Here is a 12043-nt window from a genome sequence, read left to right on the forward strand (position 1 = left end):
CAAATGCCACCCCCCCCCCTCTTCGATCTCCACCACGACGCGCACTGCGCGGGTGGCGGCGGCTCTCATCCAGCAGTGGATTTGACAAATGTCAACTGCAGCACCGCACAACGCTTTTACATTTAACTCGAAGAAAGCGAGTCCCCTTTAAGACTTCGGTCCCAGTTTTCGCCGGGACGTGTGGAATGAGACATCGCACTTTTACGCATTTTTTTACCTCCTCCCCCCCCCCCTCCTGGCAAAGCGGTGGCGGTGGTGGCGGGTGGGGGGGCGAGGAAGGAGATGGGGGGGGGGGTAAGTGAATCGGTGGTGGTGGTGGAAGGTACGTGGTTGGGTGGTTTGGTGGTGGAGGTGGTGGTGGGAGCGCACCAGGAGTCACAGGCACCCAATCGCACGCATCCGTGCCCGGGGGTCCACCTTCATGCATAAACATTGCGCAAAGTTCTGCCCCATCTCACCGCCGCTACCGTCCCTTAACACCGCTGCTGGCGAGATCCAGAGGACGGCGGTGGGGACAGACTTAGACGCGGGGCTGCAAAGTGAGAAGGAGGAGGAGACACCGCTGACTCATCACGAATCGGGGTGTCAACCCCAGACGGACCATCAGTCTCTCGGACAGGGCCACCACCTCCACCATCAACGCAGAAGCGCGTCTACCCCACCCCCCCGTCCGGCACAAGCCGTCAAGGAGGCAAAGCGGACCTTCCATCCTTCCCTCCCACCACGACTGCTGCTTGCTGCTCTATAGCCCCGTGGCCGTGACACTCGCGGATGAACCATGTCTAGGACGCGATGCTCTTACTCGCGGCACTCGTGGCTACTGCTGCACGTGGCCGTGATTCTCCTGCACGCGCTCTCGACGAGCCTTGCGCAGCCCCCGGTGAGATCATCCACACACCCTGTGCGAGCGAGCGAGTGAGCAAGCGCGCGCGCGTGAGTGTGTGTTGCACGCTAACAGCGCTTGCACCGACAGTTTGTTGAAGGCTATCCGGGGGATCTTTGTCTTTGGTGGGATTTTTTTGGTTCGCTGTGGAGAAGAAACTGCGGCGCAATGATTGTGGTCGTGATAATGATGATTGTGCGATTGTGTTGGTGGTGGTGATGATGGTGATCAAGATGATGATGATAGGAGGTGGTGATATTGATCGTGCGTGTGGCGCCACGTGCCTTGTGCAATGAAGTCGCGGGCCGTATCCAATTTATTGCGCTGGGTTTTTTTTACCCGGGAAAGCCTCACCACCAAGTCTAACGAATGTTTATTGGGAAGGTCCTGCCAGGTCTTCACAGTAGGGGGCGATGATAGCTGCGTAGATTTTCATTGACTAATCGTGGTGATGCTCGCGGTTATGATGGAGATCACGTTGGTGGGTGATGTTAATGAAGATAATGATGGTAACCATGGTGGTGGTGGTGATAGTGTTAATGCGATTGCAGAAAATGAGTTAACTCAATTCTAAGAGTTAAAGACAACTTAATAGGCATGCATATCTACAAAATACACCTTGCACAGCGAAACGAATCCATTATCTATAAATAATTAGATGTATAGTCCATAGGACTATTGACCTTCCAGACTTAATTAACGAGGAGCACTTATTCAAACACATGCAAACTCTAGACAGTTTTCAACATATTGGGTGTCATCAGCAGTCAGGCGCACTAAATAAATACCACCAGTTATTGATAAGACCGCTCCCTTTAAACAATGCGGGTCACCTTCATTTGTATTATGGTTTTTGTTGGAAATATGATGGCTTAGTTTTAAAAAAAATCCATATTTTGTTTCGCCCTCAAGCCCCCAAGCCAAATCCCCGGCAAGATTGATTAAATTAATAATCTTTTCTGCCAGGATGATTCTTAAATTCCAAACTTCATTGTTTAGGGACGACCCAATTGGTCAACTGCCATCATTCGTGGTGGTGGTGATGGCAGTAATCGTGACCATGGCGATGACCATGACGATGGCAGGAGTTGTGGTGGTGGTGGAAATTATGTCGAGGATGACGATAATGCTAATGGTGACAACGTTGACGATTATCAAGGATGGTGATGATGATGATCAGAGGACGGTGGCGAACCAGATGGTGACCGTCAAAGCTCTGAGAATCTAAATTCATTTTTTGGGTGCGGGGGGTGGGGACGAAAAAATTAAAGTTATGATATTTGCTGAAGAAATTACGCCAATCCCCTTTATTTTGTGTATGCAGAATTAATGAGCACACTGCGTTCGTAATAACCGTTTTTGGAACACAATATTTGGTGCTGCTGATGCTGCTGTGTTGGCAGTGGTGCAAAAAGCACGATTAATAAGAATATTTTAAGGCCACGATGTTATTCGTTAATAATAACACCGTGGCCTTAAAATGACGAATTATTTAACAGGCAACGTTTTGGGCAACGGTCCTTCATCATAGCACTGAAATAGAGGTCAGAGACAGATAGAGAGAGAGGGGGAGAGAGATAGAGCTGGAGGGGATAAGAGATAATAGATCAACGTTTTTGGAACAGAACAAGGAAACCCCTTAGAGGCGAACCATCCATGCGACATCGCGAGCAGGTCGGTTACGGGGGAAATATTTCTCTGCAATCGGTAAAAGTTGTGGAAAAATGTGATTCATAATGTACGGACGAATGAAATCCACCTTCGCCGCATCGCCCCCCACGCACACGTGCAATGCACCAAACGACGCGCGAACTGGTGGACGTGGCCAACCTTCTGCCGTGCTCCGTCCCACAGCTGAGATATTGAGGAGTTTCACACGGAGTGGCCTTTCGCGACCGATATTATCCACGATAAAAGTTTTTTTTGGGAGGGGGCTAGATCGCGTAAATATAACAGATACGCGCGCTTTTTATTGGCTTCAGCGTCAAACTTCACGGTGGGGGGGGGGGGGGGGGGGGGTGGATACTCGGTGTTACTGACGATGGGGATCGCATTTATAGTTTAAGTTTGTTAAGCACGAGATGTTAAGCGGCGTAGTGTGCAGCTTCGGGCACTGCGTGCCCTGTGAGCCCTTCCAACCGAAGGTCCGCGCCCACTGCAGCATAGTCGTGCCAAATTGCAGATTTCTAACCCTTCGAGAAAAAATGTGCATGACCTGTACTAACCACTCGCTCATTCGCCGTCGTCTAGATATATACGTTGGATAAACTACACACAACTTCGTACTCACACATCACACATCAATCACGCCAGCGCAGGAACATACGCCGAACCTTGTCGCTCTACACTTGCACTTGATGGGTCCAGCGGTAGTCACGGAATGCTCTTGCCACGAAGCAACCCACACGCATTGGTCTAACGAGCCCGAGCCTTGCTGATGAGTCTCGGAGAGAGGTCGAAACCCATTCAGAGTTTGTCTGATTAAAACGCAACTGGTCCGGAAGGCCAACAGGGCGACGGCACTCAACTATAAATTTGAGTTTCGCATTACTGTGAAACATATATCGCAATAATCCCACAACCATACTTCACCACGCCGGTAAGTGAAGGCGGTGAAGGTCGCAGGCAGGGGTGGATGGATGGGTGGGCGAGGGGAGAAGAGAGAGGGGACACTCAGAACCGGTCCGTATATCGCCCGTCGTCACTGATGTAAGCCGTAGCGGGAGGAATCAAACTCGGGGGAAGAAACGGGGTGACAGAGCAACGGGCGTTAACCACTGCGCCACCGCTCCACCGCAAACCCGAATTGCACCGCGGGGGGGGGGGGGCAGGGGGGGTTAATTGCTTCACCTGCTTGGGTCGCCGCTGCCGCATTTGTCTCTCTCGTGGTCACGGAAAGGAGAGTCAAACTCGCACAGGCGGCGTTGTGCGCCACGGGTTAAAGGGTGGTTAGCTCACTGCCGCAACGAGTTCGACTCCCGGTCACGGGCTATGACAGCGGCGAATATCTACGACGGTCTTTGGACTCCCCGAGGGGCGACTCAGCATTAAATGAGTACCTGGTACGGTGTGTTAACATCAGCGCTGGGGAGATACAAAGACGACCGAGCGTGGTGCAGGCCGCATCAACCCCCTCGTGCACCGTGACCGTGTGCACGCGAGAACAGCAACTTAATGGCACTTGGCTCAATAGCCTGTGCAGGCTATACGGGGAATCTTTGCATTTGTCTTTGTTCGCGTGATATCTTCGTCATCATCATCAGCAAGCAGTATTATATTTTATTTATTGTCGTCATTATTAGCAGATTTTCATTAGGAACCAGCATTATCATTATAATTATTAATCCAAATAATCATCACCATCATAATAAGAAGCAGCAACACTTTCGTTATCTCAAACATCATCAGGTAGCAGAATTATCGTTATTTCAAATAATCATAATAAACATCATACATCAACAGTATAATCAGTATAATCATCATGTAGCAACTTGAGAAGGCATTGAGTAAGGTGTTTTAACTTAAAGCGAAGGGTTTCGTGGCCACTACAATGATCAGTAAACAGTCTGTTGAATCAGTAAGGTAAGGATCAGTAAAGCCTCGATCAGATCAGTAAGGCCTATGCTGGATCAGTAAAGTGTCTAATTGGATCAGTAATGTTTTTATTGGACCAGTAGGGTGTCTACTGGATCAGTAAGACAACTGCTGGATCAGTAGGGGGTCTACTGGATCGGTGAGATCTCCATTGGATAAGTAAGGTCTCCATTGGCTCAGTAAGGCCTCTATTGGAAGGAAGGGCATGTGAGAGAGGGCCTTGTCTGTATTCAGGTCACGGGAGAGAGAAATATCACACCTCTCACTCACATAGCCGCTTCTCAGTTCTGAGCCACACGGCGAATACTTTATGCATTCACTTAAAACACCCCAACCCTCAAACCCTCAAGGTCATATGTTACTAAGCATGAGAATATCATACAGGTTATAATCATCAGCAGCAGCCGTGGTTAATCCACTGCTGGATAAAGGCATCTTCAATGCACAGTCATCTCTCACGACCCTGCGATGCAATAATCCACCCATCACCTAGACACGGGGCTGATTCCATCGCTCCATCTCCTCCCCAGTGAGAGTGCCCACGAACACGTGCCATACTTTATAGTGACGTGTCCTGCCAGAGCCCACTTTAACTTCATCATTTTCATCACATAGGATATATACAGTATAGATACACACAAATATACTCTACAGGTAGTGGAACAAATAGCCAGGGAAACTGGCTCAACGCAATCATCCGTGTAACAAATTCAACAAACTCAATTGAATAGTTATGTGCGTGTTCAAAAGTCGATGGTTCTCTCCTTCACTAACCCCCACTGACCAGCGTGGTGAAGTATGGCCAAATACCCCCCTAGGGCCCGCAACAGCGTGGGGAGGCCCTTATTCGGCAGCGGACTGACACATTACATCGGTAAGGGATCGCCACAGACGTCTCGTGCAACGGGCCTCTTTCGGGGCTATTACTCCAGGTGGAGTAACCAACCAACGGGCTTATGATACGTGCGTGCGCATCGTATCGGTAACCAGCACGTGGGCTGTGCCCGCTTTCTATCGGCTTGTTATGGTCACATTCCACTCGAGATGGGTTACTTGGTTCGCGGATGATGAGGATGGCACCCTTGCGAAATTCGCGCGAAGATTGCAGCGGCAATGTTGAACTTCAGGCTGAGGTTGCCCCGTGAGTGAAACCAATCTCGGCTCCGCCGCTGTAATTTTTTTCGGGGGGGGGGGGGGGGGTTCGAGATTTGTAAAAACGTTTAGTTTTCAGCTTTTTGTCAGTTTATAAGCAAAGACTTTCATATATTTGTGGAACAATGTCAACTTCCTAGCCCTTCTATAACACCGCTGTAACTCACGTAGCTTGAATCACGATGCTCTATGTGCGTGGATGTGCACAATTACGCACGCACATTGTACTCTATAGTTCCCTGTAGAAATAACGATTTATATAGCGTGAACCTGTTACAGAATGTATCACGTGAGGAGGAGGCTTGTATAGACTCTCAATCGATAGCCCGGACTTGCACGGAGCAGCAGGGGGAGTCGAGAGCACGGATGGCTGGAGGGGGGGAAGAGATGCAGTCCCACAGAGTGACAAATGAGAAGGAGACTTCCCACTTGGTGAGGGTCCGGCACTGGGTATGGCAACGTAAATAATGAAATGTAACTTAGGAATCGAAGAGCAGCGGACGCTGCAAAGGTTCACGGTTCGATATCCCGCGGCTGCCCCGATTATTATCGAGGTTGCGATTACCGTCGCGTGGCAAATTGCGCGCTGCGCGTCGCCCGCATCTTCTGTGGACGTTAAAGACCCCCGTGATGTCATTGGCAAGAGCGTTCCGTCGCGTTTCCACATTCAAAAGTTACGCCGCGAATCACTCGATGGGGATTACGGCATGCATCGAAAATCGTCAACCCCCTACCAGCAGGTGTCTCTCGCAAACGGGACTCACCCGGCATCTTTATTCATCACCTGGTTAAACAAAGCAAACTGAAGCTGCGTCTCTTTCTGCGTGTGGGTGCCTTGCAAAATCTTCGAGTACAATCTGCCACAACGGGCTCGGCGGTGGGGACGCGTCGGGGCGGACGCAGAGATGCAATCGACGATCTCACACACACGCGCACGCGCGCGCGCACTGCACAGCGCGCGGTGACCTCATGCACCTATCCGATTAGCGCGGGTTGGCTACGTACGGTGCGAAATAAGTGTCGACATGCACACATGCACGCGTACGTGCGCAGATGACGATTACTGCTGCAGTAATTGCGGCAGCATTGGGAGGTACGAGTAGTCCCTGTTGTAAGAGGTGAGCGCCGATTGGGACAATTTGCAAGGAAGACCCCGATGGATATCCCAGACGATCAATATATCGATACCTCGCTGATGTCTCATGCGCCTCACGTGAGATCCATGGTTCCATGTCTTACAGGAGACCCGTAGAGACTGTGAAATGAAATGTGATTTATCTATAATTTCTCCTGATTAATTATCCTGGGATATCCACAATCGGGTGGCCATGTACGGCAAGATAGCAATGCGCATTGCGAGGGGGGGGGGGTGCCGTGGAAATATTCAACATTAAAATAACAAATGGCACGGCAAAAGGCAAATCACGCAACGTCAAAACTATACATTTGCAACGGCCGACTTGATACGAGTAGCAAATGTGTTACGCTCCCGTAGGACAGAGATATTTAAAATTGGACAAACTCAACGTTTTACGTATCCCGCGTGGCCCTTTCTCACTCGCGCTGTGATACTGGGACGCGACCCGTCACCTTCCCGGGGTCACGGGAAGGTGGCGGCATCACGGGGCCGCCCAGACTTCTCGGTGTTGCGCAGTGCTGGGACACACTTCGGACGTCTGTGGGGGGGGGGGGGGGGAAGAGCTTCGCAGCTCATCGGATTCTTCCAGTCTGTATGATGGTAGTGAATTTTGATTCTGTTAGCGTACGAGGCTGGAGTGGGTGGCGTGGCAAGTTCCGCCCTAGCCCGGCTGATGCTTGCGGTCTCCCTGAGTCCACCGAGGGGAGACCCTGATTTTGAAAACGCTTGGAGATCGAACTCAGGTCGCCGGGTTTGATGTGGCAGTGTTAAAAGTAAAAACCCGCTGCCGCTCCCCCAAATTCCTCCTGCCCCCCCAACTCCCTCTTCTTACACATCACACGGACCCCCCCCCCCCCAACACACGCACGGACACATACACCAAGCCCCACCCACATGGCAACACACACACACACATCCACAAAGGCAAAGATAACCCGTATAGCCTTAATAGACTGTTGGGTCAAGTGCTGTTCGCGAACACCTATTAAAGTTGGTACGGCACACCAGACGGTGGGTGGACAGCACCACGCCCGGCCTCCTTTGTCTCCCAAGTGGCGATTTTTACACACCGCACCAGGTACTCATTGAAGGCTGAGTCTACCTCGGGGAGGCCCAGAACCGATTCAGATAATGGTCACTGGTGTTGACCGTGAGCGGGAATCGAACTCGGGTTGCCGAATTCGCAGCGCAGCACAGCGCTAACCGCTACACTACCGCTCCCCACCCATCGGATCACACGCACACACACACACGTGCGCGTGTAACCACCCCACCCCACCCGCACTCCCACACCCCCACCCGCACACTCGCACCCCCACCCGTCCACACACACGCACTCATAATGAGCCGGATTGTTTGTGTTTCAGCCCCGCGGTTCCCGTCCCGGCCAAGGTGCCCAAGGGACTTCGGGTCCTCCTGGGCCCTCGGGCGTTCCGGGCATTGACGGAGTGGACGTGAGCCTTAACACCACCTGACCTTAACTACTACTGCACGTGGCTTATCCCTTACTGCAGTATATGTACACGAGTCCATGCATGTCTGCGTGTGTGCATTATATATGCATAAGTTTGTCCGTGGGAAAAAAACATTAAACTTAATGCAATAATTCGGTCTTGTCTTACGTGGGGATGTACATTTTTTTTTGCTCGGATGTATATTTGTATCCGTGTCGTCGATTTCCCCCCCCCCACACCCCAATATGTTTTAACTCAAATAAACATCACTGAACTGATTTAACAAAGCAAGCTGGAAACCAAACCAACCCCACCACCCCCCCTAATCTCAGTTAAAATGTATTCATGATTTTTCACGTGTTTTTTTTTCACGACATTTTAATGGTTTCATGGTTTTGATAGTATTCATGGTTTTTCATGATTTTTTCATGTTTTTGTTTAAACATAAAATGCTTGTGTTCTAAAGATTGGAATTATTGAGCAGAAGTTATTTTGTTCAGTGCGTAAAACTAAGCGTTGTATAGTTCCTGTACGTATTTGTTTTTTCGATTTCACTCAAAGCGGTGTAATCTACGCCTACGTTGAATAAATATGGAGATTAAATCGTTCCCTAAACGTATTTTCTTAAAACCTCATTTGCTTCAAAGATGCACTACGCGATTGGTTGGTTGAACAAAATATGTTGGATGAAAAACGTGAATTTTAACAACACTTAATTCTTAAAAATCTAAATAACAACTAGACTATTTTTCTGCAATTCCTCCCATCCCCATGTAAATACACCCGTACACATACTAAACACACGACTAATAACTTATACCTAACATATACTAAACACACGAACAATAACTTCATGAAAATGTAACATTTTATGTGTTTAGTTTATTGTCCTTCCCCCGCACCTCCGATTAGCACGGTTGGCTACGTACGGTGCGAAAAAAGCTCAATATACGTACATTACTTAATATTTTTTTTGCATTTATTTCACAGGGTGAACGTGGACCTCAAGGGCTTCCCGGACCGCTGGTAATAATAAAAATCACTCCTATCGGGTTAAAAAAAATACAATCATCACATTAGACCACGAGTCCAGACGAGGTAATTGCAATATGACGGTATAGAACCACCTGAGGTGGGTTATGTCTTTCGTGATTCCGTATGGTGCGGAAGAAGTTCAACATACATACTGTACGCACAACCATTTGCAATGAGTGGGGTTATCGATTACTGTACGTCTCGCGTATTAGCCGTATAAAATAAATCTGTGCTGCAAAAATTTTGCGACCCAAGGTGCCACCAATATCTGCACTGGCTGGCACATGGACAATATACTTCACGTGCAACGTATGCCCTTGCCACGAGAATGTGGATTTTCCACTTGCTAGAGGAAAGAGAGAAGAGCACAAATCACAGTGTCCGTCGAGAGCATCCAGACGATGTTACTCGACGTGGATTCACAGTACAATCGTCGCATATCCGAACTGGCCAATTATCCACTCAGACATTTTGTGTGCGTCTGTCTCGTGCGTTGTCCTTCCCCCGCACCACCGATCAGCACGGTTGGCCACGTACGGTGCGAAATAAGTTCAACGTACACACATTCTACCGAATAATGCTATCTTTCATGAGCGCAATGTCCACCACAGCAGCGACCAAAAGAAAGCGTCGCGTTTAAACGATCCAACGGAGATTGGGAAATCCTCTCAATAGTGGAAAGAAGGGAGAAACTGGGGAAAAGATAGCAGCCTCTTTTTGTTGGATAGGCACAAGTACCGTGACAGATGTTAAGAAGGCAGAAACAAATCTAACGATCGCTCGTTTTGGGGGGGGGGGGGACATAATGATCCAGCGCTTGCAAACCGAGAGAGATTCTGCGAGGTGGTCAAGATGATCAACAGGACAAAGTGCTTTTGACCTGGTTTATATAAAGGAGAAGCGCAGGGATGCCCAAACCCTGGTGCGGGCAGCCAGTTAAACATTAGGCTGGGTGGCGATCGAGTTCCAGTAACCTACGGGTGCATGGTCGGTCATTTTTTTTTACACACACGTTCTCATATCTGACACGTACACGTCTGACACGTTCACATGTCGGCCTGTAACCGGGTCCACGTTGGCGAGTCGGTGACGCCGCGATTTTGCTGTCTCTCCTGCAGGGACCGAAAGGAGACCCGGGTGACCCGGGCTTGGAAGGCCCGATCGGCCTCCCAGGATTCCCTGGGGTCGACGTGAGTTTCTGTAAATTGAACCTGTCATTGCTTCCTTCAACTAATCTCTCCTCGTATTTATTTGGCCCTGTTTTTTTTGCAAGTATCCTTTCTTGCAATACAACAGGTGTTTAAGAAGTTCAAACACCAAATAGATTCCTATTGCAAGGCATCAAGTCTGCGTTAACCACACAAACTCGTGGCGAAATATACAAACAAACATGCTCTGATAAAATATGCATTGCCTTTGAAACTGATTGGCCTACACCAATCTCTCCTCACTTGCCCCCCCCCCAACTCCACACGCCTCCAAACTCCGGTGCGTTTGTAAAATCCGTGCAAGTCCAGCGCATCGGCACCAAACCTAAGGTTGCCACCTAGGGAGGCACAAAATAACCGGGGATGTATTTCATGGAAATATAATACTATCTGCCAACAATAACGGAATGGGGGAGAACAACATACAAATGCGTTGCCTTGAGTCACGTCGTATTCGGAGTAGGATTATTAACATCATGCAGCAGACACAAGTTACCCATGAAAAAGCTCCCACCGTGAAAGCCGAAGAATTGCAACTGAAAGTTCCCTATTTGTGGGTGGCTCAGGAACCCCCCCCACCTCACCACCCCCCCCCCCCCCCCCCCCCCCCCACCAAGGTGACAATGCAAGCCATCGGTGCTCATAGAGCAACCGGCTCGGCACACAATGCCTCCACAGTGCTGCCCACGTCCGTCACTGGCTGGCGTTTGCATCGGCCGGGCATAGGATTCCTTTTTTCAGCTAAATTGGTGTCGGTGAAAGAGACATTGAGAGATAGAGAGAGAGACAGGTGAAGGAGATTGGTTAGGAGGTGGGTATTGGGTGTCAGCTCGCTGGGACGGTTGTGTTGGGGGTGGTGGTAGATAAGTTTGAGGTGGTAGTAGACAAGTTGAGGTGGTAGTAGACAAGTTGAGGTGGTAGTTGACAAGTTGAGGTGGTGGTAGACAAGTTGAGGTAGTGGTAGACAAGTTGAGGTGGTAGTAGACAAGTTGAGGTGGTAGTTGACAAGTTGAGGTGGTAGTAGACAAGTTGAGGTGGTAGTAGACAAATTGAGGTGGAAGATGACAAGTTGAGGTGCTTGCAGACAAGTTGAGGTGGTAGTAGACAAGTTGAGGTGGTAGTAAACAAGTTGAAGTGGTAGTAGACAAGTTGAGGTGGTAGTAGACAAGTTGAGGTGGTAGTAGACAAGTTGAGGTGGTAGTAGACAAGTTGAGGTGGTAGTAGACAAGTTGAGGTGGTAGTTGACAAGTTGAGGTGGTAGTTGACAGGTTGAGGTGCTGGCAGACAGGTTGAGGTGGTAGTAGACAAGTTGAGGTGGTAGTTGACAAGTTGAGGTGGTAGTAGACAAGTTGAGGTTGTAGTAGACAAGTTGAGGTGGTAGTTGACAAGTTGAGGTGGTAGTTGACAAGTTGAGGTGGTAGTAGACAAGTTGAGGTGGTAATAGACAAGTTGAGGTGGTGGTAGACAAGTTGAGGTGGTAGTAGACAAGTTGAGGTGGTAGTAGACAAGTTGAGGTGGTGGTAGACAAGTTGACGTGGTAGTTGACAGGTTGAGGTGGTAGTTGACAAGTTGAGGCGGT

The 12043-nt window shown here is 49.3% G+C and overlaps 1 protein-coding gene across 1 annotated transcript in view; it reads left to right on the top strand.

Moving 5' to 3' along the window:
- The first annotated feature begins 370 nt into the window (after positions 1–370).
- COL9A1 (collagen type IX alpha 1 chain) overlaps positions 371–12043 on the top strand; it is a 60767-nt gene continuing 49094 nt past the window's right edge. Inside the window, exons 1-4 of the mRNA XM_032961416.2 lie at positions 371–880; positions 8135–8221; positions 9212–9247; positions 10375–10446. Of these exons, the coding sequence (XP_032817307.1) occupies positions 779–880; positions 8135–8221; positions 9212–9247; positions 10375–10446 (297 nt within the window). The 5' untranslated portion in view covers positions 371–778. The remainder of the gene's footprint in view (positions 881–8134; positions 8222–9211; positions 9248–10374; positions 10447–12043) is intronic.

This window comes from Petromyzon marinus, chromosome 27, assembly GCF_048934315.1.
Source record: "Petromyzon marinus isolate PM22_M1 ecotype Great Lakes invasive population chromosome 27, UKy_Petmar_22M1.pri1.0, whole genome shotgun sequence".
In the NCBI taxonomy this organism is placed as follows: Eukaryota; Metazoa; Chordata; class Hyperoartia; order Petromyzontiformes; family Petromyzontidae; genus Petromyzon; species Petromyzon marinus.